General features: G+C 39.8%; 1 protein-coding gene across 5 annotated transcripts in view; it reads right to left on the bottom strand.

Annotated features, from left to right (window-relative positions):
- LOC105483138 (protein tyrosine phosphatase receptor type G) overlaps positions 1–27,066 on the bottom strand; it is a 745,674-nt gene that overhangs the window by 209,052 nt on the left and 509,556 nt on the right. For all 5 annotated transcript variants that reach the window (XM_011743815.2, XM_071089050.1, XM_011743832.2 and 2 more), the window contains one exon: positions 8,038–8,133. In XM_011743815.2, the coding sequence (XP_011742117.2) occupies positions 8,038–8,133 (96 nt within the window). The remainder of the gene's footprint in view (positions 1–8,037; positions 8,134–27,066) is intronic.

Raw genomic sequence — 27,066 nt, 5'->3', positions numbered from 1 at the left:
CACTTCTAGGTAATGTAGTGAAAGAATTGAACTTCTATCTGGATAAAACCAAGGATGTGGAAAATGTCAGAAGGACAATATTCAAACAGCAGCAACTGGAAAGGAATAAATTAGGAATCATATTAGTTTACTGCCATTATCCTGTAAAGCAGTCTAAGAAGGAAGTTCTAAATAATCTACCACCATTCTCCAACACAAACTCAATTTTGTCAGACCCAAAAATAGTTATTGTATTTTTTTTGGGAGGGGTCGGGAGTGAGGGTGGGAATTTGGCAGATGGGTAAAATTACTAATTTATCCCTTTTCTCTCTCTCTCTCTCTCTCTCTCTCTGCCCAGAGTTAAAGGCCCTTGTTTCACACTGCCATCAGAACCATGAAAAGAAAAAAAAAATTAAAACTAAAACACGATAGAAAATTTATTCTTCGTCAAAAAAAGAAAAAGACTCTTTGGGGATAGTTAAAAAGAATAAAAAGATCAATTTAGGTCACCATAAATAAAAGGAATGAATTATACTTTAACGGTGTTCTGCTTTATACCAGAATAGAAGAAAAATGGAGAAAAAAGAGTCCAATTCTAAAATTTACTACTAGAAACTTCATACTCTCAAAATGAAATATTTATCATTTTAAAAATATACACAAGATATAATTCTTGTATTATCCTCTTGAGATTTTATCTGCCTGACTTGATCTGTCCTCTCCTAGCTCCCAATGATAAAATGAGGCTACTTGTGAGGAAAAAATTTTAAGGCCCTTCTGAAAACTTATTGTCCATCCCTCAATTACTTTGAGGGCAGGACACAATTCTAAGGATACCTCATGATTTCCATGGAGCATGGCACAGAGAAGGTGCTTAACAAATACTGCAGAGTGAACAAATGAGTTAGCAAATGAATGCAAGAATGAATACATAAGCAAGAAAATCTTACATTCTGTTTGCTTAGAAAATCTGAAGGAGAAGGGGGGAAAGAGGCAGAAAAACACAGACGTGTAAAGAATAGCAAGAGCAAGAAAAAGTAAACAGATGCACTGAAACACACAGAAACTAACTCATCAACTATCACAGACGAACCCTAGTAAAGAAAAACGCAAGAAAGAGGCAGAGACAACGGGAAAGAAAATTAGCAAAATAATCCACAAAACCTTCTTCACTCATCACCTACTAAGATAAATGCATTTAGGTGGGAAACCTTATAAAAGATACATCCAGAAACTCTTTACAGTAAAACACTCCTTTAAGGTCTCTGAACACACTATGGAATGGAGATGCATCCCTTTAACATGTTTGACCCAGTGGAGCCCAGATAAGACAGTTACCATCCTCAATGAATCGTCACACAGTCTCCATGTTCAATGTCCTTGACCAGCTCAAGAATCGTACACTTCTGACATAAACAACATTCTTTTTAGGTGAAGCTTACACAGCCATCTAGATATATGCTTTTCAAAAACCCAAATAATAATGTGATAAAACACAAAGGTTTCCTTTAACTCAGTTTTACATAGTATATATTTCCTGAGCAATAATTGAGATCAAGGCACTGCTGTGAGGGCTAGGGAAAGGTGGGTGGGTGGTATACAAAAAAAGAGGAACAAGACACAGACTTCAACTTCAAAGAGTTTATACTCTAGTAGTCTCAGGTTCTACACCCCCTAACACCTATTTTTTATAATTGGTAGCTAATAAGCTATTGGGCTTTCCCTTTCCAATCTAGACAATGGAGCCTAAATGTGTTTCCATGAAATTCAGCTAAGTATTTACACAATCAAGCCACAGTATTAGCCTTGTGCAAGAGACATAATGATGAATAAAGACTCTCAGGCCTCAATGATCTCACAGTATTAAGGCAGAAGAAAGCAAGTAAAATAACAGCTTTAATACAAGATGGAATGCTACAAGTCACAGCGGGTCAAAGGAAGGACAGATCATAGCTACCCGTGGCGGGGAAGGAGGGAGAAGGTGAAACGCAGGGAAGTGGAGAGAAAGGCTTCCTCGCCAGCCCTGGATGGATGAGTCATCAAGAACTCCTCCTGCCTTCTCAACGTCTATAAATAATCCCAGGTGCTGCATTTCATTTAATTACTAAGCCTCTCCAGATGGAGAAAAATAATTAAGCAGTCTGTAACACCGACATGATATAAAGAATGGGTTAGCAACTTGCAAAGTATTTGAGTTCTGAAGTTTCCTTTCAACTATGAAAGAAGGGCAGAAATGAAAAGGGGGCAAATGACTCTACAGAGCTTAGGGAAAAACCAAAGGACTACAGTCATATTCTGGGTAGAATTTAAATAAAAATGAAAAAATACTGGTACAAAGGAAGGCAATGCAACTCTCCCAGTAGAAGCAGAACATTAAATGAGGAAACTGCAGTAGAGTTGGTGACGATAGTTTGTCAAAAAGAAATACTTTAAGAATGATGAATAAATCAGATGCAATTCACTTATTTCTTAAATGTATACCTATTGACTAGATCTCTGGATACAGACAAGACAATAATTTTATATCTTTGTTTCTGCTGCAAAGTTTCAGAACTGACCACAACCATAAAGGAGGCTGGAAACAGTGTCACATAAGAAACGTTTCTAAATGCCGACACTCTTGAAAAATCATGTGTTTATGATTCCAAAGTTCAATGGAATGAATGAAATATAAATGAAATTTCAAGCATTCATACGACAATGGCAACTGGGTAATGAAATGAATGATACGTTCCCCTCAAGATAATAAATTCAGTAACAATATACTTCATGAAAAAACACAATTAATCAAAGCTAAAGAACAGGAATACCAAACTTCTATGGGCATCTGACTGAAATCTATTAAGAAGGTTACATGGTTAAAAGACAAGTCGGTCCTAGTGAGAAAGTAGATGAAAGCATTTAATGGTGAAGAAACAGATGGAAGCCAAGGGAAAAACACCAGAACCCAATTCTGAGGGTGACAATAAAAGATTCTTGGCCTCAAAAAAATAGGACTACTTCAAGATAAGGTCATTCTGAGTATTAGGTACTCTCTCTTCTATCAACTTAAAAAGAAACCAATGAAATCGTTCTGTGAATTACAGTTTTTTAAAAGCAAAGTATCCTTCCACAAATTGCCTAATCATTCCACTGATTCTATTTCATGTAAACCTGAGTTTTTATATTTATTTGTTTCACCAGATAAACCATGTAGGGTGTTATCAGAATAATACAATATTTTGAAAGAGTATTTTAGGTTGTTGCAAAAGTAATTGCGGTTTTTGCCTTTAAAAGTAACGGCAAAGCCGGGCATGGTGGCTCAGGCCTGTAATCCCAGCTCTTAGGGAGGCAGAGGCAGGAGGATAGCTTGAGCCCAGGAGTTCAAGACCTGCCTGGGCAATATAGTGAGACCCCATTCTCCACAAAAAGGAAAAAAAAAAAAAAGTAATGGCAAAAACCACGATTACTATTGCAGCAATGAAATAATAACTTCTGATATTTTATATTTTCACAGGCATTAATATTAGGTTAACAGTAGAGAAGTTTTACTTTAACAAATAAAAAATAATTATTTTAGTTTTTGTACTTATATATATTAACTAAACAAGTATTTATTCTCTTGAGTGTTTTAACAACAAATACCTCTATCCCTTGACAATTTTTTAAATTTTAAATTTATGTTTTAAATCCTTTAAAAGTGAATTTCATTCTTGCCTGTTCCCCTGTGCTTTCGATAGGGAACAAGCCCAAAGGTTATCCGCGTGATCTAGAAAAAGGTGATCCTTCCTCCAGACACATTACTACCACGCGTTGGAAAGTTACAATATTCCGCTTACCAGTGGCTACAAAGGGAGCACACCTTCTAGAGCCATCTGGGCCAAGATGCGGCTGCCCTGATTCACCGTCTTCCACACATGGAGGTGGTTCTTCCTTCCCTCACCCGTGCTCAAGGGCAGACCTGGCTCACCATCTTCAGCACTGAGACTGACCTTCAACTCTTATCTGTTACCAAAACATATCAGCTGCCATTCAGAGTTACTGGGATCCAGGCCAGGTATCATGATCTTAAGATCATGTTGATGTGAACACATGAATAAGACCGCTTGATGATTTTGTTGCAATAAGAATGCGAACTCCCTCCAAAGTAGCCACTAGACAGATCTCGATTACTGCGACATCATCAAGACATTTTGTGTAAAACCTTCCATACTTAACTGAATAAAAGAATCATAAACACTGTGTAGATTCAACAAATCATGCCTGTAAGCCACAATAGGGCAAAGTGCAATTAACCCCCAGTCTAGGCCAATGTAAGGGTTCATTGGACAACCATATGTCTGCTAGGTTTGTGCCTATTTGGGTGCTTTTTAGAGGGCAACATTATGAACTTCATCATATCTAAGCACAGCAAAGGCAGAGAGAAAGCCAAAATTACCAGGAATAATGGGCACATGTTGAGAACAAAAAAAGCAGCACAGATAGTGAAAAATTGAAATGGTTAAAAAAAAAAATTATTCTAGTATATGAAGTAAATCAGCATCCGGACTACTGGTATTTCTGCAGAACTTGGCCTTGCCTAGGCCTGGGCTTGTGGGTCATTCTCTTTGTGTTACTCTGAATAATGAATATGTGGGTTCAAGTAGAGGAGTTCAACTCTTTTTGGCTGTTATTTGTGGGACCACGACACTGAGGTTCTAGCGCACAGGAGAAGACTGTGTTTATTATGTTTAACATAGCAACTAGTACCATTCCTGGCATCAAATAGATGTTGAATAGATAGATGACAAACCCTTCTTCAATACCAAAATGTAAGATGCCAGGTTTGAATTTGGAAATGTATACCAAGATTTCTCTATTTTGGGAAGAAATATCAAACTCTCAAATTTATCATTCTTATAGAAAGCAAAAAAATCAAAAAATGAGATCTAACTAGAATGTCAAATTCAAATAACAATTTTTTTTTTTTTTTGCATTGCATGACATAGTGAGAATTCAAGCATATAAGCACATGCATGCTTACAAGAAAGAAAAGGGGCCGGGCGCAGTGGCTGACGCCTATAATCCCAGCACTTTAGAAAGCTGAGGCAGGAGGATCACTTGAGCCCAGGAGTTCCAGACTAGGCTGGGCCACAAAGCAAGACCTCGTCTCCACAAAAAAATGAGAAAATTAGCCAGACGTGGTGGTCTGCACTTGTAATCCCAGCTACTCGAGAGGCTCTTGCAGGAGGATCCCCTTGAGCCCAGGAGTTGGAGGCTGTAGTGAGCCACAATTGTACCACTATACTTCTGCCTGGGCAACAGAGAGACTTGTCTCTAAATAAATAAGAAAGACAAAGGAAGCAGCTTAATACAGCTGCTATCTATGTAAAATTATGTTCTGTTTTTTATCATCTGACCTCCAATTTGTGTCTATAGGATAGCAAGCCAAATGTAGAAAAGGACCTAAGAAATGAAGTGCACATTAAATATCTTTATATGCAAACTAGTAGTCGTGTCCTCGAAATACTTTAAAAATTCAAAACCTAGATTTCACAGTGAGGTATTTTGTTGATTTGCACACCAATGTGTCTTGCCTGCCTAAAATTCTAATTGGTCTTATATTTAACAAGAGTTTATAGAGCTGAAAAAAATAGAAAGTGTTTGGGTAGAGCATGCTGTAAACTGTCCATACAGTACTCATAAAAACGTTAAAAAGGTTTTTTTAAAATTTTCTTTTAAGAAAGGTTCCCGATGAAGTAGAATCTTGTTGGTCTGGGCATAGGTGGGCGCAACACAGAAGGAAGTGAGGGTGGATCTGATGGCAGGGCCACAGGAGCAGAGGTCCAGCTGCATACCAAGGGAACAATGACAGAAAACCAGGTGTTAGCCAGGCAAGTGGGAATTGTTTAAGAGCAGTATGTGTGGTCCCAGTGCTACCAAATGCAAACCAATCAAAGTTTAAGAACAGAAGCAGGCTGGGCACAGTGGCTCACACCTGTAATCCCAGCACTTTGGGAGGCGGAGGCAGGTGGATCACATGAGGTTGGGAGTTTAAGACCAGCCTGACCAACATGAAGAAACCCTGCCTCTACTGAAAATACAAAAAAAAAAAAAAAAAAAAAAAAATTAGCCGGGCATGGTAGCACGTACCTGTAATCCCAGCTACTCGGGAGGCTGAGGCAGGAGAAATGCTTGAACCTGGGAGGCGGAGTTTGCGGTGAGCTGAGATCGCGCCATTGCACTTCAGCCTGGGCACAACAAGAGCAAAACTCTATCTCAAAAAAAAAAAAAAAAAAGGAACAGAAGAGGTCCAGACAGAACTCAAGTCATCTGCCAACAGGGCAGTGTCCAGAACATACGTCTGTTCATAAAAAGATAGTATGTATACCGGGGTCTCCATCCCACAGAAACATGGAGGGCTGTAGATGCATATTATTTGGCAATTTCCAAGTGTCCGCTACGTTCCAGGAGCATACTAGGAACTCCCCTAATCACCACTACAATCTACATGATGTATTAGCTGTTCGCTCTACTTCACAGACAAGGATACTGAAATTGAAAAGTTTAAATAACTACATTACCATTATGCAGTAGAAATCGTGGAATTCAAAAGCAAGTATCTTGACTCTGAATAAGCTCTTAAAACACTATGCTCTATTGTGTTCACGAAAAGTAATCAGGAAAAAGAGATGTGCTGGAGAACAATGGTCAAATTAGGCCAATACATAGCACAGACAACTTCCAAAATACTTGACCACGATGCACAGTAAGCAATACACATTATATCATGATCCAGCACACACCCAGTATGCTTACTGTGCATAAACAAATTCTATAAATATATTTACCTGTACTATATTTTACTGATATTTTCTCACTTATTTCCTATTCTATATAATTCTATGTCATTGTTTTTAAAATGCTGATCAGAACTTACTGAAATCATTTCATGGCTCAACAGTAAGATAGAACCCACTGTTTGAAAAGCAGTGCCATAATCAACAATGACAACCATTGTTCTTATTCTAGGTAGAATATCAAGCTTTTCAAATTTTCATATCTGATCTCTCACTTGAGCCTTTACCTCTCTTGAGAAAAGGGAGAAAGGTAGTTAAAAGGGAGAAAGCTGTCACTCATGTGTCACCCATTGAAAAGGGTGGTGAAATTAACATACTCCAAACAAGAATGGCTCCACCTCAATGACAAACTTGCTCAAAAAGGCAGATGTTAAAGACGTGTTGGAGAAGGCTCTTATGTCTTTAACATTCCTTTAGTTGTCAAAAAGACATCCAACAACCAACAGAGACTCATTGATGAAATGAACACCTTTGTGTAGTCGCTAGGTCAACTTTAAGATTGAAAGACAACTCAGATGCCTACTACTCAGACTACCTTCCACACTAAAAAGCACCAAGGTCTCCTACAGGCAAGTTGGTCAAGGCACTCACTGATCAACACTACTTTGATTTGACTTATTAAAAAGCCTGAACAGCATTATTTTATCAAAGGATGCAACGCTGGGATTCTAGGTGCAGAATCAACACTGAGTTATGAGCATTCATTAACACAGTCATATTAAAAGAGAGGACGGAAGGATAAGAGTTCATAAATGTACCAACACAGAGATAGTTGCAACAAACACTTTAGTTACTATGGGGATTTCTGAGAGGGAAAGAGAGGGGGTCTCTTTAGAAAAGTGACTGATGCTATTTATTAACCTACTTGCAAGTAATGTCAACTTTTAAAGTTGCTCAAAAAAACCACCTTTTTTTTATATCAGTCTCTTAATATGCTGAAAGAACCTGTTCAAAATGCTTCAGCGGCAAAGTAACTTAGATGATAAATGTGTTCTTCAATCTGTGCACCAGTCAAGTAGCAATAAAATCAGAATAATTCATGCAAAAATTTTCATTATGTTTCTAAACATACTTATTTACATTTTAAATCACACATTAAGACAATATGAAATATCTTTCATTTGGACAGGTGTGAACTAGAAAACAGATGCATTCATTAAACATGGAACAATTCGATGAATTAAAAAAAAAATACTCAAAGAATTCTTTGGTTGAAGTACTTCAGCCACTGTTAACTTACTTGAAAAAATATGGCCATGGCTCCGATTATTCTGTTCTCAGAAATTGCGGTTTGAAAGCTGTCAAAGTCATCTGGATTGTAAAAGAAAATCTGCATCTGTAAGAACAATTAAAAAATGTATTAGGAAAATTTTCAAACATAAATAAAAAGTTGAGAGAATAGTACCATAAATGTATATTCCCCAGTTGCTAAGATTTTGCCAAATATATTCACCTATCCATATTTTTCCTTTGCTAACTTTTTTTTTTTTTTTTTTTTTTAAAGATAAAGTATCGCTCTGTTGCCCAGGCTGGACTGCAGTGATGTGATCTCAGCTCACAACAACCTCCGCCTCCCAGATTCAAGCAATTCTCCTGCCTCAGCTGAGTAGCTGGGATTATAGGCACCTGCCATCATGCTCAGCTAATTTTTGTATTTTTGTAGAGATAGGCTTTCACCATGTTGGCCAGGCTGGTCTTGAACTCTTAACCTAAAGCAATCTGCCCACTTTGGCCTCCCAAAGTGTTGGGCTTACAGGCGTGAGCCACCACACCTGGCCCTTTGCTAAAATATTTTAGAATGAACCTAGACATCATGTCATTTTACCCCTAGATACTTCAGAATGTATCCCATCTTTTCACATAACTACAATGCATTCATGCCACCCAAAATAAGTAAAACCAATGCCTTCTAATTTTCTAATACCCAGGTCGTGGTGTAATTTCCCAATTAAGAAGCAAAATTTTAATGGAGTTAACCACCTTTTTGTAAAAAGCTAACCCACACATTATTTTGCTTAATCCTCTTATCAAGCCCTGTAAAAAAAATTAGGGCAGTGGCCGGGTGTGGTGGCTCACGCCTGTAATCCCAGCACTTTGGGAGGCCGAGGTGGGCGGATCACAAGGTCAGGAGATCGAAACCATCCCGGCTCACACAGTGAAACCCTGTCTCTACTAAAAATACAAAAAATTAGCCGGGCGTGGTGGCGGGCACCTGTAGTCCCAGCTACTTGGGAGGCTGAGGCAGGAAAATGGCGTGAATCCGGGAGGCGGAGCTTGCAGTGAGCCGAGATCGCACCACTGCACTCCAGCCTGGGCAACAGAGCAAGACTCTGTCTCAAAAAAAAAAAAAAAAAAAAAATAGGGCAGAAATTACTATACTCAGCTATAGATGAGAAAATAGTGCTTCAGAAATTTGATGTTAATTTACCTAATTATTATACATCAGAGAGAATCCAAAATCCATGTGCTTTCATCTCAACCTTAAATATCTTCTCTTACATTTGGCTAGCATTACGTTTTGTTTTTTTTTTTTTTTTTTGAGACAAACAAAAAAACTCACTCTCACTCTCACTCTGTGGCCGAGGCTGGAATGGAGTGGCCTCCATCTCCTAGGCTCAATAGATCCTCCCACCTCAGCCCCCTGAGTAGCTGGGACTACAGGTGCATGCCACAATACCCAGCTAATCTGTGTATTTGCTGTAGGGACAGGGTTTTGCGTTGGTGTCCAGGCTGGTTTCAAACTCCTGGCCTCAAGCAGTCTGCATGCCTCAGCCTCCCAAAGCACTGGGATTACAAGTGTGAGCCACTGCGCCTGACTAGAATTTCTTATGTGAAAAGCAGAACACAGGTAAGTCAACTCAGGATCATTATACAACTTTAATGCTTGCACACACTTTGACATTTAACAAGATGCAGAGAACAGTTGGGCGCGGTGGCTCACGCCTGTAATCCCAGCACTTTTGGGAGGCCGAGGCGGGCGGATCACCTGAGATCGGGAGTTTGAGACCAGCCTGACCAACATGGAGAAACTCCGTCTCAACTAAAAATACAAAATTAGCCGGGCATGGTGGTGCATGCCTGTAATCCCAGCTACTCGGGAGGCTGAGGCAGGAGAATCACTTGAACCTGTGAGGCGGAGGTTGCGGTGAGACGAGGTCGCGCCATTGCACTCCAGCCTGAGCAACAAGAGCGAAACTCTGTCTCAAAAAAAAAAAAAAAAAAAAAAGATACAGACAACAAAAATGAACCATTGGGTATCCCCAAAAGCCTCCATACTGATAAGAAACAAACAAACAAACAAACAAAAAAAACCGACCTGGGTTCCTATTCCAGCTTCCTCATTTACTTGCAAGTACCAGTTTTCTTTCTTAGGCATAAAGTCAAGGATTTTCACTTACTGGGGTAATTCTGAGGCTCAAATAAGTTAACGTAGTGTGTAACATGAAGCAGCATGGTTAGACCTTATTAATGCTCAACAAATCACCATCATCATCACCATATATATTTTTTTCTGAGATAGGGTCTCATTTTGTCACCCAGGCTGGAGTGCAGTGGCATGATCATGGCTCACTGCAGCCTTGACCTCAAGGGCTCAAAGGATCCTCCCACCTCAGCCTCCTAAGCGGCTAAGACTACGGGTGTACACTACCATATCGGGCTAATTTTTATACATATTTTTAGAGGTGGGGTCTCACTATGCTGCCCAGGCTAGTCTAGAACAACTGAGCTCAAGCAATCCGCCCACCTTGGCCTCCCAAAGTGTTGAGATTACAGGCATGAACCACTGCGCCTGGTCATCATCATTATCATCATATGTTAAGATTAACATTTGGCAAACATCTTAAAATTTCTAGTAAGAGTATGATTCCACTGAATCATCTAGAATGATGCTACTCCTTACAGAAAATTCTATCTTCTATATAATTAGTTCTTTCATGACCTCTATTTCCCCACTTTTCCAAAAGGCATGATGCTATTTTCTGCAATAGACTGAACAATCACACCCCAGGGAGACTGAGAGATTTGACATTGAACAATAAAGTCCCAGCAGGAAAAGCTAAGTATAGGTCAAAGGAAAACAGAGTTCTGACGACTGAATTAACTCAAATGCTAAGAATACAAATGGCATTTATTTTGTGAAGAGGGAAATCAGGTAGCCCAAAATCAGGACACTTCCTAGAAAAATTCTGATACCTAAGTACATGGGAGAAGGATGGACAGTTTCTTTTGGAGAATTTTCTTTCTTAAAGATAATTCTTTTTCTTAAGACTGTGAATTCGCACCAATTCTGGCAGTTTCTTACAAATGCGTTTTCTTACGGTTTGGACAGCTTTAGACATCATGAATTTTTAGAGAAAAATCCATTCAATAAGGTGCAGATTAGAATGGTTTAATATTAGGTGAATTGCTTTGGGTACAATACCACTAACCCAAGAAAGAAACTTCACACAGGTGTATTCAGAAAATTACACTTCACTTTCTTTTTAAAACTCAGGCTCTCAAATTAAGTAGGTTCACAGAAGGCTTTCTTATACTTCAGCCCACGTGCAGGGGCAGCATTGTTTAATGCATCACCTGAATAATGTGTGATACAAAATACTTTAAGACCTCTTCAAGGGCATTTTCATTTACAAGTGGGTAAAAAAAATGCAATTTTAGAAAATGTGTTTGAGTCATGGCTCCACCCATCTGGATAATAAAATGTCTCATAAAAAGGACAGCAGCACAGGTCTGAAATATCTATTTTTCTTACTATTTTTCTCAAGTTGTAGCCTACTAAATTATGGTAATATCTGAAGCTGTCTAAAATATAAGAGTAAGTAGATGAGGTTTTGCTGAATGAATTGGACTTGCGTGAGCTGAAACATATTTTGTCAGCGGTGGTGATGGCTAAGTTTGGACAGAGGCTGGAAACATCTTGGAAGGTATTTGGGGTAGTTACCATCAACTTTACCCTCAAAATGAGCTGTGGCCACAGCCCTCCCTTCAACATTCTGGGCTCTAGATCCCAGAGCCCTCCCTTCAATATTCCCCCATGTGTGTTCTTTCTAGTAATGTTAATCTAAATGATGCCCACTCTACAGCAATCCTTCTATGAAGAAACGTGGTGTACATAAGCTGAAGAAAAGATCTGGGGCCAGGCGCAATGTGGCTCATGCATGTAACCCCAGCACTTTGGGAGGTCCAAGTGGGAGGACTGCTTGAGAACAGGAGTTGGAGGCCAGCCTGGGCAACAAAGTGAGACCTCATCTCTACAAAGTTAGCCAGGAGTGGTAACTGTAGTCCCAGCTATTCAGGAGACTGAGGTGAGAGGATTGCTAGAGCCCAGGAGGCTGAGGCTATTGAGGCTACTGATGGCTCCACTGAACTCCAGCCTGAGCAACAGAGCAAGATCCTGTCTCAAAAAGAAAGAAAAAAGAAACAAGAAAAAAAAATCTGGAAAATTCAGCAATAAAGGGATTAACTGTTCCCTATCTCCTTTACCCAGTATCACCAATTATTTATACTATACCTCATTTGCTCTCTTTCTGTATACACACACACACACACACACACACACACACACTTTTTTTCTTCAATCATTTGGGAGCAAATGGGAGATAATAGCCCCCTTCACCACTAAATACTTAAGTGTGTAATTTCTAAGAATAAGGACATTCTCTTACATAATCACAGAATAATCATTAGAATTAGCAAACTTCACATTAATACAATACTATTATCCAATTCACAGACCATTTTCAAGTTTTGGCAAGTGCCCAAATAAAGTCCATTACAGATCATTTTCTGGTTCTCAGTCCAGAATTCAATCTAGGATAAAACTCTGTATTTAGTTGTCATGTCTTTTTTATACTGACCTCTTCCAACCCCGTCTTCATCTGGAACAGTTACTCAGCCTCTTTCTTTACTCTGACAATTTGAAGTGTACAGAGCAGAAAATTCATAGAATTGAGGTCTCTTGGCCGGGCGCGGTGGCTCACGCCTGTAATCCCAGCACTTTGTGGGGCCAAGGGGGGTGGATCACTTGAGGTCAGGAGTTTGAGACCAGCCTGGCCAACATGGTGAAACCCCGTCTCTACAAACATACAAAAATTAGCTGGGTGTGGTGGCAGGTGCCTGTAATCCCAGCTACTTGGGATTGAGGCAGAAGAATCACTTGAACCCATAAGGCGGAGGTTGCAATGAACCGAGATTGTGCTACTGCACTCCAGTCTGGGCAACAGAGTGAGACTCCGTCTCAAAAAAAAAAAAAAAATTATATCTTCTCAGTGCATTATATCAGCAGCACATTTATATGGGTTTATCCCGCTATTGGAGGTATTTATCTTGATCATGTAGCTAAGGTGCTATCTATTGAGTTTCTCCACTATAAAGTTATTAATTTTCCTTTCATAATTAAAAAGTACTTTGTAGAGAGATACTTTAACATGAGATAAAAATCCTGCTCCTCATTTAAAGTTGACTCACTAGTTTGGTATCCTTTGTGACTTTCTAACTCCACCATTCCTTCTATATTCATTAATGGCATTCTAGAGTAAGGAATCACTTTCCCTGCACTGCGGTTTATTCACTTATTCATGCATTCATTTACACCCATATGGACTTGTTTATTTTTGTTTCTATTTATTCAATCCATTATCAGATTCCATTACTAACATTATGTATTTTGATGCTCAGATTGTCCCAGATTTGCCCAGTAGGAGACCCTTCAAAAGAATGTCCCTGTCAGTCTGCCACGTTCTCCTAATTTTTTATTTTTTAGCACTTCCTATCAGGCACAGATGTTTTGGGCTCATCCTGTATTTTCCCTACCCTAGCCCTAGAGTTGGCCATTTAAGTCCTGGTTCAAAGGTTATTTGAAGATTTAATAACTTTAACTCAATATTTTCCAAACACAGTTGAAATAGAATACTTTGGGCGTGATTCTTTAAGAAAACTATATAGCTTAAAGGTCGATGAATCTATTCCAATCAGGCCTCTCTTTTGCAAGGGAAGGAAACTTGAATCAACCCTCTATAAGCAGACATTCCTTCATCATGTAGAGTTCCATGAGATAGGAGATAATATATATTATATATATAATACACACACACACATGCGCACACACACACATATATATATATGCTCAAGCACAGAAGCAAACTATATGAAACTCAATTAAAAAGACACTGATAGACTGATTGCACCAGGGCACAATCATGGGACCAGTTCTGCTAAATTTTTCAAAGTCGTAAGTGAGAGTCATTAGCCCAAATGGATCATTCAACTCTACCTGTGGAATGGCTTGACTGCAAAACCCTCCAGGCGTTTTTCTAGCCAGATCAAGGTGATGGATAACCTAGAGTATCATATAGCATAACTTGATATTTGGAAAACAGAATTTTACAGGGGCAAAACAAATCACATTAAAAGCATCATCATCGACCAGGAAGCATGTTCTAAAATACATATATGGCAAATGCCTGCATGAATCCCAATACTACCAAGTAATGGGAGGGAGGTGAAAAGGACATTGTGAGTACAGGATTGACAACAGTCAATGCTCCACTGTTGTAGGGTACTAGTGTAATACATACAAAGTCACAACAAAATGCCCACCTAGCTTCCCTTTTTTCCTGCCTTGTGCAACTTTTCCCTTACATTTAAAATAACTCCAGTTGCAATTTGACTTTACAAATGTGCATATCTCTGGTTTCCAATATGTATCACTGTCCATGTTAAGTTGAATGAACAGAAGGCAACAAATCTGAAATCCTGAGCCTTTGATACTATTATTGTTGTTCAAATATTAATTTTTAATCATATTAAAACATTATTAATGTTTTTCAAACTTTTAGTAAGCGCTTACTATCTGCCAGGTACTGTACTACGATTCATTGACGCTCAGTGAGGTAGGTACTAGTACGATCCTCATTTTATAGGCAAGGAAGTCAAGGATTTACAAAATTCATAATTTCAAATGTACAAAGCTCCTAAGGAAGGAAAGTGGGGTTGGGACAGAAAAATTATCTTTCACAATTGTCTTTCCAATCTCAGAGTTCAAAGTCTTAATCACTGTGCTTCCTTCCAGTTGGCAGGAGTATTGCTTAATGCCTGTTCTCTATACGGCACCATGACGGATGAAGATACAGTCTGTACTTAGGAAGACTAAAATATCATTAATGAGACAAGGTTAACTTTATTTCTGAGTGCCAAAGTTGAGGGAGTGTATCACGAAATAAAAGCATAAGGCAATGAATGGCTCATGGTCAAGTGAGGCATCTATTAAACAAATCCTACATTTATACAGGCAATGGGCAGGAGGGGGCATTTTCCAGAAGGTGAACTTTTTATTGTCTAATGTTAGAGTTGTGAGCCTGGTTGCTGTGATCACGGAAGCAAAAGGAAATGATCCCAACATGAGAGTAGAAAACCCAACAGTAACTTCCATGCAGATTTAGAAAGCTCTACGTTTTATTTCCTCTCAAAAAGCTATTTCTCCCACATGTCCCCTACACATGGCCCAAGAAAAAATATCATGATGGAGTAAGGAAGGAAACAGCACGCAGATAGCTCAGGGGGAAGGCAATCTACTGAAAGACTCAGTAGATATTTCCAGGATACTGCTGGGGAGTTTTATTAAAGTGGAAGAACACACAGGCAAAAGCTACAGAAAAGAACAGATGGAGATGAGACGTAAACAGGACGAGATAAGGAGGGTAACCAAAAAGGCAACAGCAGAATTAAAAATCACATAGGAGGCAGCAGACAACAGAACTGAAGAGGTGGAAATGTATTTTTCTAATCAAGCTTGGTGTTAATCTGCCAGGTGGGAACGTGGTAGTGGACAAGAAACAGCTGCCTAAGAATAAAGATGTGAAGTGAAGGCAAAGTAAACATCCAAACACAGTGAATCTGCCAGTTCTGCTTTTTTGACAATATGCATAGTATGATGACAGAGTTAAGGTTTTTGTAAAATAAGCTCTTAATCTAACATGATTTTTTTTTTTTTTTTTTTTTTTTAGACGGAGTCTTGCTCTGTCGCCCAGGCTGGAGTGCAGTGGCCGGATCTCGGCTCACTGCAAGCTCCGCCTCCCGGGTTCACGCCATTCTCCTGCCTCAGCCTCCCAAGTAGCTGGGACTACAGGCGCCGCTACCACGCCCGGCTAATTTTTTTGTATTTTTAGTAGAGACGGGGTTTCACCGTGTTAGCCAGGATGGTCTCAATCTCCTGACCTGTGATCCGCCCGTCTCGGCCTCCCAAAGTGCTGGGATTACAGGCTTGAGCCACCGCGCCCGGCCAATCTAACATGATTTTAAAATTATTTCGTAACGGATAGTATTAAGGAGGCCAGGAGGCACACACTCAACCCACTACACTCTAACTCTAATTCTGCCATTGCCTGTAGACAGAAAGATGTATGCACGCAGGACGTAAGTCTGTGCAGTGTAAGGCTGTGTCCCTAGCACAGTGCTGCCCATTGTAAATACCAGTAATTTATTTCTGGAATGAATAAGATGAGTGGGAGCTCTAAGTGGCTTGAAGCAAGGACAGCCAAGTGATAAAGCCACAAACACTAACAGAGTCCACGCCATCTCTTGGAATAAATAACAAAATCAGTGGCAAGGAGGCTCAAGATATTGAAAGAATGAAGGAATTTAAACTGCTGGCGTAAATGCTCAGAAAGGTGGAAATACAAGCCAAAATCACTGTGAAACGGCCAAGTGACTCCAGGTATGGTTCTGCTAAATACAGATTATATTACTTTCTCTTTAATCTACAAGAAAGTCAAACCATTGTCTAAGTAACTCTGGCCTAAAATGTTAATACTCCAACAAAAGGAGATCTATTCATTTAAATTATGAAGAAAAATGATAAATATACATTGTATATATTACATCAAAATATATAACACAAACACTCTGGGTATTTTGTTTTCTCCTACTGAACAAAGTTTTTATTCCTAGTTACTTTTTAAAAGGATCCTTGTTATTTTTTGTGAAAGTATTTTTTTACACGTGATTAACATTTAAATCAGTAGACCTTAGAACTAAAGCTGATTACCCTCTATAATGTGGGTGGGTCTCATGCAATCAGCTGAAGATCTGAGGTCTTTTTGAGAGGAAAGAATTCTTCCTCTACACTGCAACCCAGATTGGGCTCAGGTTTCCAGCCTTTGAACTCAAGACTGCAGTATCAACTCAGCTAGAGTAACTTAGCTAAAATTAATGAACTATAGGCCAGAGAGAGAGAGAGAGAGAGAGAGAGAGAGAGAGAGAGAGAGAGAGAGTGTGTGTGTGTGTGTGTGTGTGTGTGTGTGTGTGTGTGTGAGAGAGAGAGAAAGAAAGAGAGACACCGATCCTATGGGGTCTTTCTCTGGAGAACCGTGACTAATACACCCCCTAAAATCATTACTGGTTTTAAGCAAACATACACAGGTATGTGTGTCTGTATCACGTTATAAAACCATTTTGCAGCTCGGTTACTTTTTGGGCTTCTTTGAGCTCTGAACTCTATCATCTTTTCTCACTTCTTCCTAACAAGCTTCTACCCCAGAGAATGTAGCCCATGTTATAAACCAGTTCACACTCTTACAGCATACGGAAAAATATCCATAAAGTTGGCAGTATAAGATGAAGATCTAAGAGTATTTGCTATAGAATAAGAACGGATTTGTATATTGAAGAGCCTGGAGATCTCTAAGGCCCAGTGTCCCTGTCTGTGAAACAGAGGTAATACTCATGCCTCACAGGGCTGTTGTAACACATTTTCACTAAGCGCTTGCTTTGCAAAAGTAAAAACTGATGAGACACTCTCATTTTTCTCTTACAGTATATCCTGATGACTTTCTTTATGACCAGAAGGGATACTTAAAGTAAGGTTCAAATAAACCATTTCCACAGGCCAGCCAACATCCCAGTAAGTCATGCCACAGGGTGTGGCAAAGAAACCAGTGTGTGGCGTTCATTGGAAGAATATTTTTAGAAGAACCAAGCTCTGAAGAAGAATAGGTAGTGGGTATCTTTGCAGGCAAGGTGGCATTTAAATAAACATTCTGAAACATTTCCTTTATATAATATCATTAATCACAGAGTACACAAATCCTTAATTATTTCCTGTTTTCATTTGCCCTGTAACAGGGAATTACAGCAGGAATCCCCAGTTTTGGAGCAGAAGAAACTAAAGTGCACACTAGGGCTATGAGGCATATACTCGGGTGCCAGGATGTTTTTGAGATCTCTCTTAAAAGTCTCTGTGTGTAACTTGTTTATTCTGTTATATGTCTATTTATTAGCTGATTTTCAGGATTTCTGGTTCAGTGATGCATCTGATTAATCAAATAAATGTTAAATGTTTGCACTTTTCCCTTGATAGGGAAGAGTTCAGGCTCTTGGTTGCAGTAGTAAGCTAAGTTTTTCAGTGATTTACTATGCATGATTCATGAGTTATTTCTTACAGCTCAGCATAAGTTTGGGCACAAATGAAGTAGGCCAAGTCTGGCTATAGCTTGTCCGGGTACCTTCGCCATGTACTCAGGAAGGAAGGCAGTAAGCTATAGCTTTCTTATTTAATAGTTATGTGACCTGATTGAAGTCAGTTATCCCCTCACTGAGCCTTAACATCTCCAAGAGTAAACTGAATTAAAAATATGTCACTGGGTTACACTGAGGATTAAATAAAATAACTTGAGTAAAGGACCTTCCACTATGTCTGGCGCAGTCAGAACCACTGATTTACTTACACGTCTAAATATTAAAGGGGGAAAACAAGAAAGAAAAAACACCACCACATAAATTAGTGAAAGGGCTATTTGCAATATCCCCAAATTGGAACCTGCCTAAACACTAATCAATAATGGAATAGATAGGCAAATTGTGACACATAAAATGAAATACCTAGTGGAATGCACTACAACCACAGATAACAATATAGGCAAATCTCACAAACGAAGCAGAACCAAGTAAACCAGATTCAAACAAACAAACAAAAAAACCAGTGCGATTCCATTGGAATGAAGTACAAAAACAAGAAAAACTAAAGCACTTAGAAGCCAGCACAGTGGTTACCCAGAGGCAGCAGTAACTGAACAAGGACATCTGCAGGTGCTAATACATTATCTTGCAAATGTGGGTACTGGTTACAAGCAAATGAAAATTCGTCAGCTGTACACTTATTTTTTTGTGATTTTTCTCCTTTATATACGGTACTTCAACAATGAATAAACAGAAATAGCAAAATACCTGTGCTGTTGAAACCAAGAGGAACAAAAGTATAACCTCACATAGTAACAGGGCTGAAGCAGGAGGATTGCTGGAACCAAGGAGTTTGAGACCAGCCTGAGAAACATAGTGAGACCTTATCTCAAAAAATAAAAAAATAAAAAATTAGCTGGGCACGATGGCATATACCCGCAGTTCTGGCTACTCGGGAGGCTAGGCAGGAGGATCGCTTGAGCCCAGGAGTTCAAGGCTGCAGTGAGCTATGATTGCATCACTGCACTCCAACCTGGGTGACACAGTGAGACTCTGCTTCAGTTAAAAACAAACAAACAAGCCAAAACAGAGCAGGGCCAAGTTTACTGCCCTGTTTTGCACTCATTCCATTGACTATAAGCTAACCTTAAACCTGACATTATGGTCAGATTGAACTTATCTGCTCGATGGAGCAAGTTCCAGTGACTGGCCTTAATATAGAGAATCCCTCCAGCCTAAGACCCAATAACTATTACAAGAGCCAAGCACTGCCCCTGCCTACCCTTTCCCAAGGCAGCCTCAAGCATAAAGCACTCAGGAGGGTTGCTTAAATGTACCCGATTCTGAACACTTTACATCAATTAATTCCTTAAATCAATACTACTATTTTCTAGGGGCGATACACTTATTTCTCCTATTTTATACAAAAGGAAATTAAGGCTGAGAGAGTAGGTCTTGTCTAAGAAGTAGTTAACTCTGGAACTCAAATCTAGGCATTTGCTTGTAGAGCCCATATACTTAAAGCTGTTCTACCATACAACATCCTGACCAGAATTCCCATCAGCAATGAACTCTACCTGTTAGTTCTCTCTAGGTTCCTAGTACAAAGCTTCCAGAGCAGTGTTCTTAAGCTGGGGTGATTCTGTACCCCAGTGGAAATATGGCCACGTTCAGAGACATTTTTGGTTGTCACTCTTTGAGGGGGTGATAGGCATCTAGTGCAGAGGTCCCCAACCCCCTCATCTGTATTTACAGCTGCTCCTCATAGCTCACATTACTGACTGAGCTCTGCCTCCTGTCAGATCAGTGGCGCCATTAGATTCTCATAGGAGCATAAACCCTATTATGAACTGCGCATGTGAGGAATCCAGGTTGCACACTCCTAATGAGAATCTAATGCCTGATGATCTGTCACTGTCTCCCATCACCCCTGGCTGGGACCATCTAGTTGTAAGAAAACACACTCAGGGCTCCCATTGATTCTACATTATACAACTATACATTGTAAAATTATTTCATTGTATATTACAATGTAATAATATAAATAAAGTGCACAATAAATATAATGCAACTGACTCATCCTGAAACCATCGCCACCCCCGACATGGTCCGTGGAAAAACTGTCTTCCACAAAACCAGTCCCTCGTGCCAAAAAGGTTGGGGACCACTGATCTAGCAGGTAGAGGCCAGGGGTGCGCCTAAAACCCCAAAATGCATAGAAAAGTGCCCCACATCATGGGAGTTTCTCTGCGCCTACTCAGGCTCTGGAGGTTGACAGAAAAAAAAAAAAAAAAAAAAAAGAATTATCCGCCCAAAATGTCCATAGTGCTGAGATGTAGAAACCCTGTCCCACACCCACTGTCAACATGAAACATTATCAGTGGGCATGGTAAAGCACTTTGTTTTTCTTTCCCTTTCACGCTACTACTGAACTTTGAGGGGGAGGATCAAGTCTGCTGTGAGGGAGCTTGAAACTGGAAGAGCAGCTGATTTTTTTTTTTTTTTTTTTTTTTTTTTTTTTGAGCCGGAGTCTCGCTCTGTCACTAAGCTGGAGTGCAGCGGCGTGATCTCAGCTCACTGCAACCTCCACCTCCTGAGTCCAAGTGATTCTCCTGCCTCTGCCTCCTGACTAGCTGGGATTACAGGAATGCGCCATCACGCCCAGCTAATTATAGTAATTTTTAGTAGAGATGGGGTTTCACCACGTGGAGCAGGATGGTCTCGATCTCCTGACCTCATGAACTGCCCACCTTGGCCTCCCAAAGTGCTGGGATTACAGGCGTGAGCCACTGCGCCCAGCCGGGAGAGCACTTTTGTCCCTATGCATAAACCAGTAACTTCAACTACTCTTGAGGTGACTGAAATGGCTTTTTTTTTTTTTTTAAATAATGAAACGACGTTTCCTTGCTTGCATGGCTATTTTATATACAAAGCTGGTTCTGAAATGCAGTGGAGCTTAACGCCTTGGACACAGTGGAGGGGGCGGGGTCCCTAGGTGCATCTGGAACTCATTTGTATTTCAAAAACACAAAAATCACTACCACAGTGTTTGTGCTCTTTGTAATATGAAACTTTTTAGAAATTGCTTTGTACTTGGGAGTAACAGCCACATGATTCACCATGAAATGAAGTCTGGAAAATCATTTTGGATAAATGGACCTATAAATTCAATAGAATTTCCATGACAACATAGACTGCAACACTCAGCCACAAATAAAAGGTTATAAATCATTCAAAACCAACTAGGAATCAGCAATACGTCTCCCATTTTAAAATACAAGAAACCTGAAATACAGTTTGTTGCTTACTCAACCAAAGTTCACATTAGAGTTCTTTCCTCATTTCTGATATTGTCATAAGTTTTGGGGGAAAAGATGATGTCATGAATTTACAATTAAGCTAAAGAAAATTAACACAGATGTAGAGTCGGTTGTATTCCTTCCGCTTCTCCCAGCCAGAGACCTCCAAGAAAGCTTGTCACAAAAACAAGTTATGCTCTTTTATCTGGAAAACTGCAGTTTGCACTATACAGCTGAATGTTGCCACATCATGCTTCTCCATAAGAAAAAGGCTGGTGCAAAACATTTCTGAGAACACACATCCAAGACAACTGGAGGCTTCCAAATGCTTCTGAGTTCTATAAATCCAAACCACACCCTTTAGTGTCCTTGGGAGAACCTCTGCAGTAAAGTATTTTTAAGGTTAGCTGGATCAACTGGTCTAGAACATCTGTTCTTTGAAACAGCTCTTCTGTTCCTGAGGTCATCTTATCATTTCTGATGAAGATCCCCTTACAAGAGGCTCTTCTGGATATTGTATCATGACCTCTCCCACTGGGAGGGTCCTTACAGAGCTAAGCACATAGTAGGCCCTCATTAAATGACTGTGGAATGAATGAATGAGTCGTTTCTCACAGGAAAAGATGTCGCATTGCTCCACTGGGATTTTTATTTTTTTCTTATTATTCAGTATCCCTTAAAATAATCAACAGCTTTGGTCAGATGACTGATGAAAGGGGAAAAACAAATTTATGGAACTATGAACCTGGCTTCCAGCAGGGCTGCAAGCCCCCTGAAAGACTGCCGAGGGTGGTACATGTATTCACTGAACAGTGTCCATCACTTTTCAACAGTTCATAGATCAGACAGACTTCTATGGTTCCATCTACAATCACGTGCTGAAAGACCCATTTTTAGCCCTGGTCTCATGCGGTACACAACCACAGACTTCACTGGAATCTTCGAGGGCTCCACAAGCCAGAAAGGTTAAAAATCACTACCTCTAAAAAAATATGTAAACCTGCCTCAATGAGCAAAAAGTCCCTTCTCTAAGACAGGTATCTAGAAGCAGTCCAAGCCAAACCATCCCCTGAAAAGATTACACACATTTTTTTACTCTAATCAACAGTGCAGGAGAACACCAATTTTCCTATACTATTCGTAACACTGGATTTATGGATCCTTCTTATTTTTTTACCATTGGATGGATACTTCTATTCTCATTTAAAAATTTTCAAACAAGGCTGGGTATGGTGGTTTACACCTATAATCCCAGCACTTTGGGAGGCCAAGTTGGGAGGATCAGAGGTTAGGAAATCAAGGCCACCCTGGCTAACACGGTGAAAGCCCATTTTTACTAAAAAATACAAAAAAGTAGCTGGGTGCAGTGGCACGCACCTATAATCTCACTACTCGGGAGGCTGAGGCAGGAGAATTGCTTGAACAGGGGAGCCGGATGTTGCAGTGAGCCGAGATCAAACCATTACACTCCAGCCTGGGCAAGAAGAGTGAAACTACGTCTCAAAAAAAAAAAAAAAAAAATCCAAATAACCAATAAGAATAAGAATCTTTACCTAGTTTTTTTCTAATGATTTCCTGTTTTATTATTTAAGGAGCTCTTTATTCAGAATATTAATACTTTGCCACAAGTGCTGCAAATACAAAGACAAATACACAAGTATCTTTGCCCCACCATTGATGGTATCAGGGGAAGAAAAACTTGATATGCGTAATACATAGAATGGTAGAAGAACCTATGGAGGGGGAAGGAAGAAATTAGGCACTAATTTGGGAGGCTGAGGCAGGAGGATTGCTTCAGGCCAGGAGTTCAAGACCAGCCTTGAAAGTTCTCAGATATATTGTTAGAGGAGAAAATCAAGTTGCAAAACAAATACACTGTGATCACATTTGACTTTAAAAATGTCATATAACTCAGTAGTGTATGTGTTCTGTGTGTATATGCACAAATATATAGATCTAAGGCGAAGGAAAGCTCGTGTCTGGAAAAATAACACAAACAAATAGTAGTTTTCTCTGGGGAGAAGACTTGTATTGATTTGGGGCCAAGAAAGGTGGTTTATCACAACTGTTTAAAACACTTGCTGGCTCTAAAAATATAGCTCATCTGGAAAAACGTCTTCCTTGACATGCGCAGAAAAAGAAAAATCAAGAAAGAAAAGAACAAAACCCAAACTCCACCGCTGCTATAAGAAGAAGAGGGTGAATCTAACAGATCCATTTAGGGACCCAACTCAGAAGACAGCCTCATCAGCAAAGTGCTCGAAAGGAATGCATCCATCAGCCCCTAGGAACAGACAGCTCCACATCATGCAGGGTGTAATCTTCCTTTATTCCTGATCCCCCTGTAACACAATTCACTCTTCATGTATTTTTTTACCACAATGAAACGCACAACTACTCAAGCTTACATTCCAAAGGCAACAAAGAAATAAAGAAAAGATTGAGGCTGGGTGAGGTGACTCACACCTAGAATCCTAGCATTTTGGGAGGATGAGGCAGGAGGATTGCTCGAGGCCAGCAGTTCAAGGGCTCAGCCTGGGCAACATAGCGATACTAGTTCTCTACAAAAAATATAAATAAATAAAAACGAAGATCAAGGTACTGTTTCAGATTTATGCAGAATTTAATTTACTTAACACAGCTGGTCTACTAAAAAGTGTATTTGTTTAGACTAATAATTTCCCACCTACCTAGCCATAAAATTACAGTGTACACTATAATTTTAGTTTATATAAACACAAAGTATTAATATTAATTCTCTCAGACCGTATCTTTGGTCAGAAGGACACCAGAGAATCAGAGAGCAAAACAAGGCTGCCCACAGCTCGGCAAAGCACCAGTCTTCCTGATATATTGGTTAAAACCCAACAGGAATGATTTAGAAAGAGGCATTTTAGGAACTGGTTAAAGGCTTTAGCAGTAAAAAAGAATGGTGGGCTGCCACCATTGTAGCTTTGATCATAGTTCAAAATCCTTGGCTTAATGATCTTTCTATCAACTCTCTGGAAAATGTGGGTTTCAGAATCTCACAATCAGAGAAAACATATGATGGAGTGGAAAAGATAATAATTAGAAAATGAACGTTCAAGTTCAAGCTCTGCCTCATCTGGTGCTAAGATCAGGGGTAAATCATTTAATTATTCAGGGTCCCCATTTCCAAATATGCAAAATTGAGATGATGCTTTTAAATATATTTGAATGGTGATGACTTAAAACGAAGTTTGATGACTGAATATAACCTTACACTGGTTTGGGATTAGTATTTAACACCACAGAGCAAATAAAAATGCCACAAAATTGGTTGGGCTGGGTGGCTCATGCCTGTAATCCCAGCACTTTGGGAGGCTGAGGCGGGCGGATAGCTTGAGTTCAGAAGTTCGAGACCAGCCTGAGCAACATGGTGAAACCTTATTTCTACAAAAATTAACTGGGCATGGTGGCACATGCCTGTGGTCCATGCTACTTGGGAAGCTGAAGTAGGCGGGATCACTTGGGCCCAGCAGGAAGTCAGGCTGCAGTGAGCCATGATTGCACACCAGCCTAAGTAACACAATGAGATCCTGTCTTTAAAAAAAAAAAATGCCATAAAATCTATGAGATGAGATCAACATTAGCTTCTTACTCATTATTAGTATAATTATAATTTCTATAAAACTTCTTTTCAAAAAATAGATGTCTCTGTTGAATTGCTCACTTGATAGGGAATTCATTTACTGCATGACTCAGATCAAGTCCCTTGTTAATTAGATTTTCCCATTTTCTTATTCCGTTTCATATGCTTCCCCCCCCAACGTTTTATTATGAAAAAGTATTAAACATATCAGCAAAGCTGAAAGAACTTTGCTGTGAACACCTGTATACAACCCACCTAGATACCTCCCTTAACAGTTAAATGTACCTGCTTTATCAAACAACAGTTCATCCTGCTATCCATTCATTTAATCCCATACTACATTTTCTTTTCTTTTCTTTTTTTTTTTTTTTGAGACGGAGTTTCACTCTTGTTGCCTGGGCTGGAGTGCAATGGTGCAATCTCAGCTCACAGCAACCTTTGCCTCCCAGGTTCAAGTGATTCTCCTGCCTCAGCCTCCTGAGTAGCTGGGATTATAGGCACGCACCACCAGGCCCGGCTACTTTTGTATTTTTAGTAGAGACAGGGTTTCTCCATGTTGGTCAGGCTGGTCTCAAACACCTGACCTCAAGTTATTCACCCGCCTCGGCCTCCCAAAGTGCTGGGATCACAGGTGTGAGCCACCATGTACAGCCTCCATCCTAAATTTTAATAAAAAATGCCATCAGCACTCTCCAACAGCCAGCCATTGTAAAAGCAGTTAACTTTGGCATCAAGAGAAAGCCAGGTAGCTGGACACAGTGGCTCATGCCTGTAATCCTAACACTTTGGGAGGCCAAGGTGGACACATCACCTGAGGTCATGAGTTCCAGACCAGCCTGGCCAACATGGTGAAACCCCGTCTCTACTAAAAATACAAAAATTAACTGGGTGTGGTAGCGTGCACCTATAATCCCAGCTACCCAGGAGGCTGAGGCAGGAGAATCGCTGAAACTCGGAGGCACAGGTTGCAGTGAGCTGAGATGGCTCTTCTTCCTCTGGTCTGGGCAATAGAGAGAGACTCCATCGAAAGAGAAAGAGAGAGAAAGAGAAAGAGAAAGAGAGAGAGAAAGAGAGAGAAAGAAGGAAGGAAGGAAGGAAGAAAGGAAGAAAGGAAGGAAGGAAAGAAGGAAAGAGAAAGAAAAAGAAAGAAAGAAAGAAAGAAAAGAAAGAAAGAGAAAGAAAGAAAGAAAGAAAGAAAGAAAGAAAGAAAGAAAGAAAGAAAGAAAGAAAGAAAGAAAGAAAGAAAGAAAGAAAGAAAGAAAGAAAGAAAGAAAGAAAGAAAGAAAGAAAGAAAGAAAGAAAGAAAGAAAGGAGGGAGGGAGGGAGGGAGGGAGGGAGGGAGGGAGGGAGGGAGGGAGGGAGGGAGGGAAAAGAAAGGAAGAGAAGGGAAGAGAAGGGAAGAGAAGGAAAAAGAAAGCCAAGCAATGTTTTCCAGGCTTTGGGTCCTGCTGGTTTGCAAAGGGGTTAATAACTTTATTAATGAGAGCATCTTGAGACTCTGATAGATAAATCTCAGCAGGGAACTGTTAGTAATTTGGAATAAAAATAGAGTTTAAAGGAGGGGATAAAAACAGCAAAATATCAAAACCATGACTTTATGAAGCCAAGAGTCTATCGGAGATAGTGTCAACCAATAATCAGGTTACAGAGTGGCTCCGTTCATGACCTATCTTGTTAGTAGATACAGAAAACATCCAGAGAGACTATACTTTAAATACAATCCTGCTCAAACATTTGTTTTTCTTATTTGTCTTGAATTTATAATACATAACAGTGAACACACTCAGAAGTCTGCCCAGGAAGTCTGGTTTGTAATTCCCAAATTTGAGATTTCAGCCACAATAGAGAGTTGTGCCCATTAAAAACTCCAGGACAAAAGCTTAATTTCAGAGAAGGTATTTTA

This window comes from Macaca nemestrina, chromosome 2 (genome assembly GCF_043159975.1).
Source record: "Macaca nemestrina isolate mMacNem1 chromosome 2, mMacNem.hap1, whole genome shotgun sequence".
Lineage (NCBI taxonomy): Eukaryota > Metazoa > Chordata > Mammalia > Primates > Cercopithecidae > Macaca > Macaca nemestrina.
The sequence above is the reverse complement of the archived record's forward strand: the minus strand, read 5'-3'. Positions and strand labels throughout refer to the sequence as shown.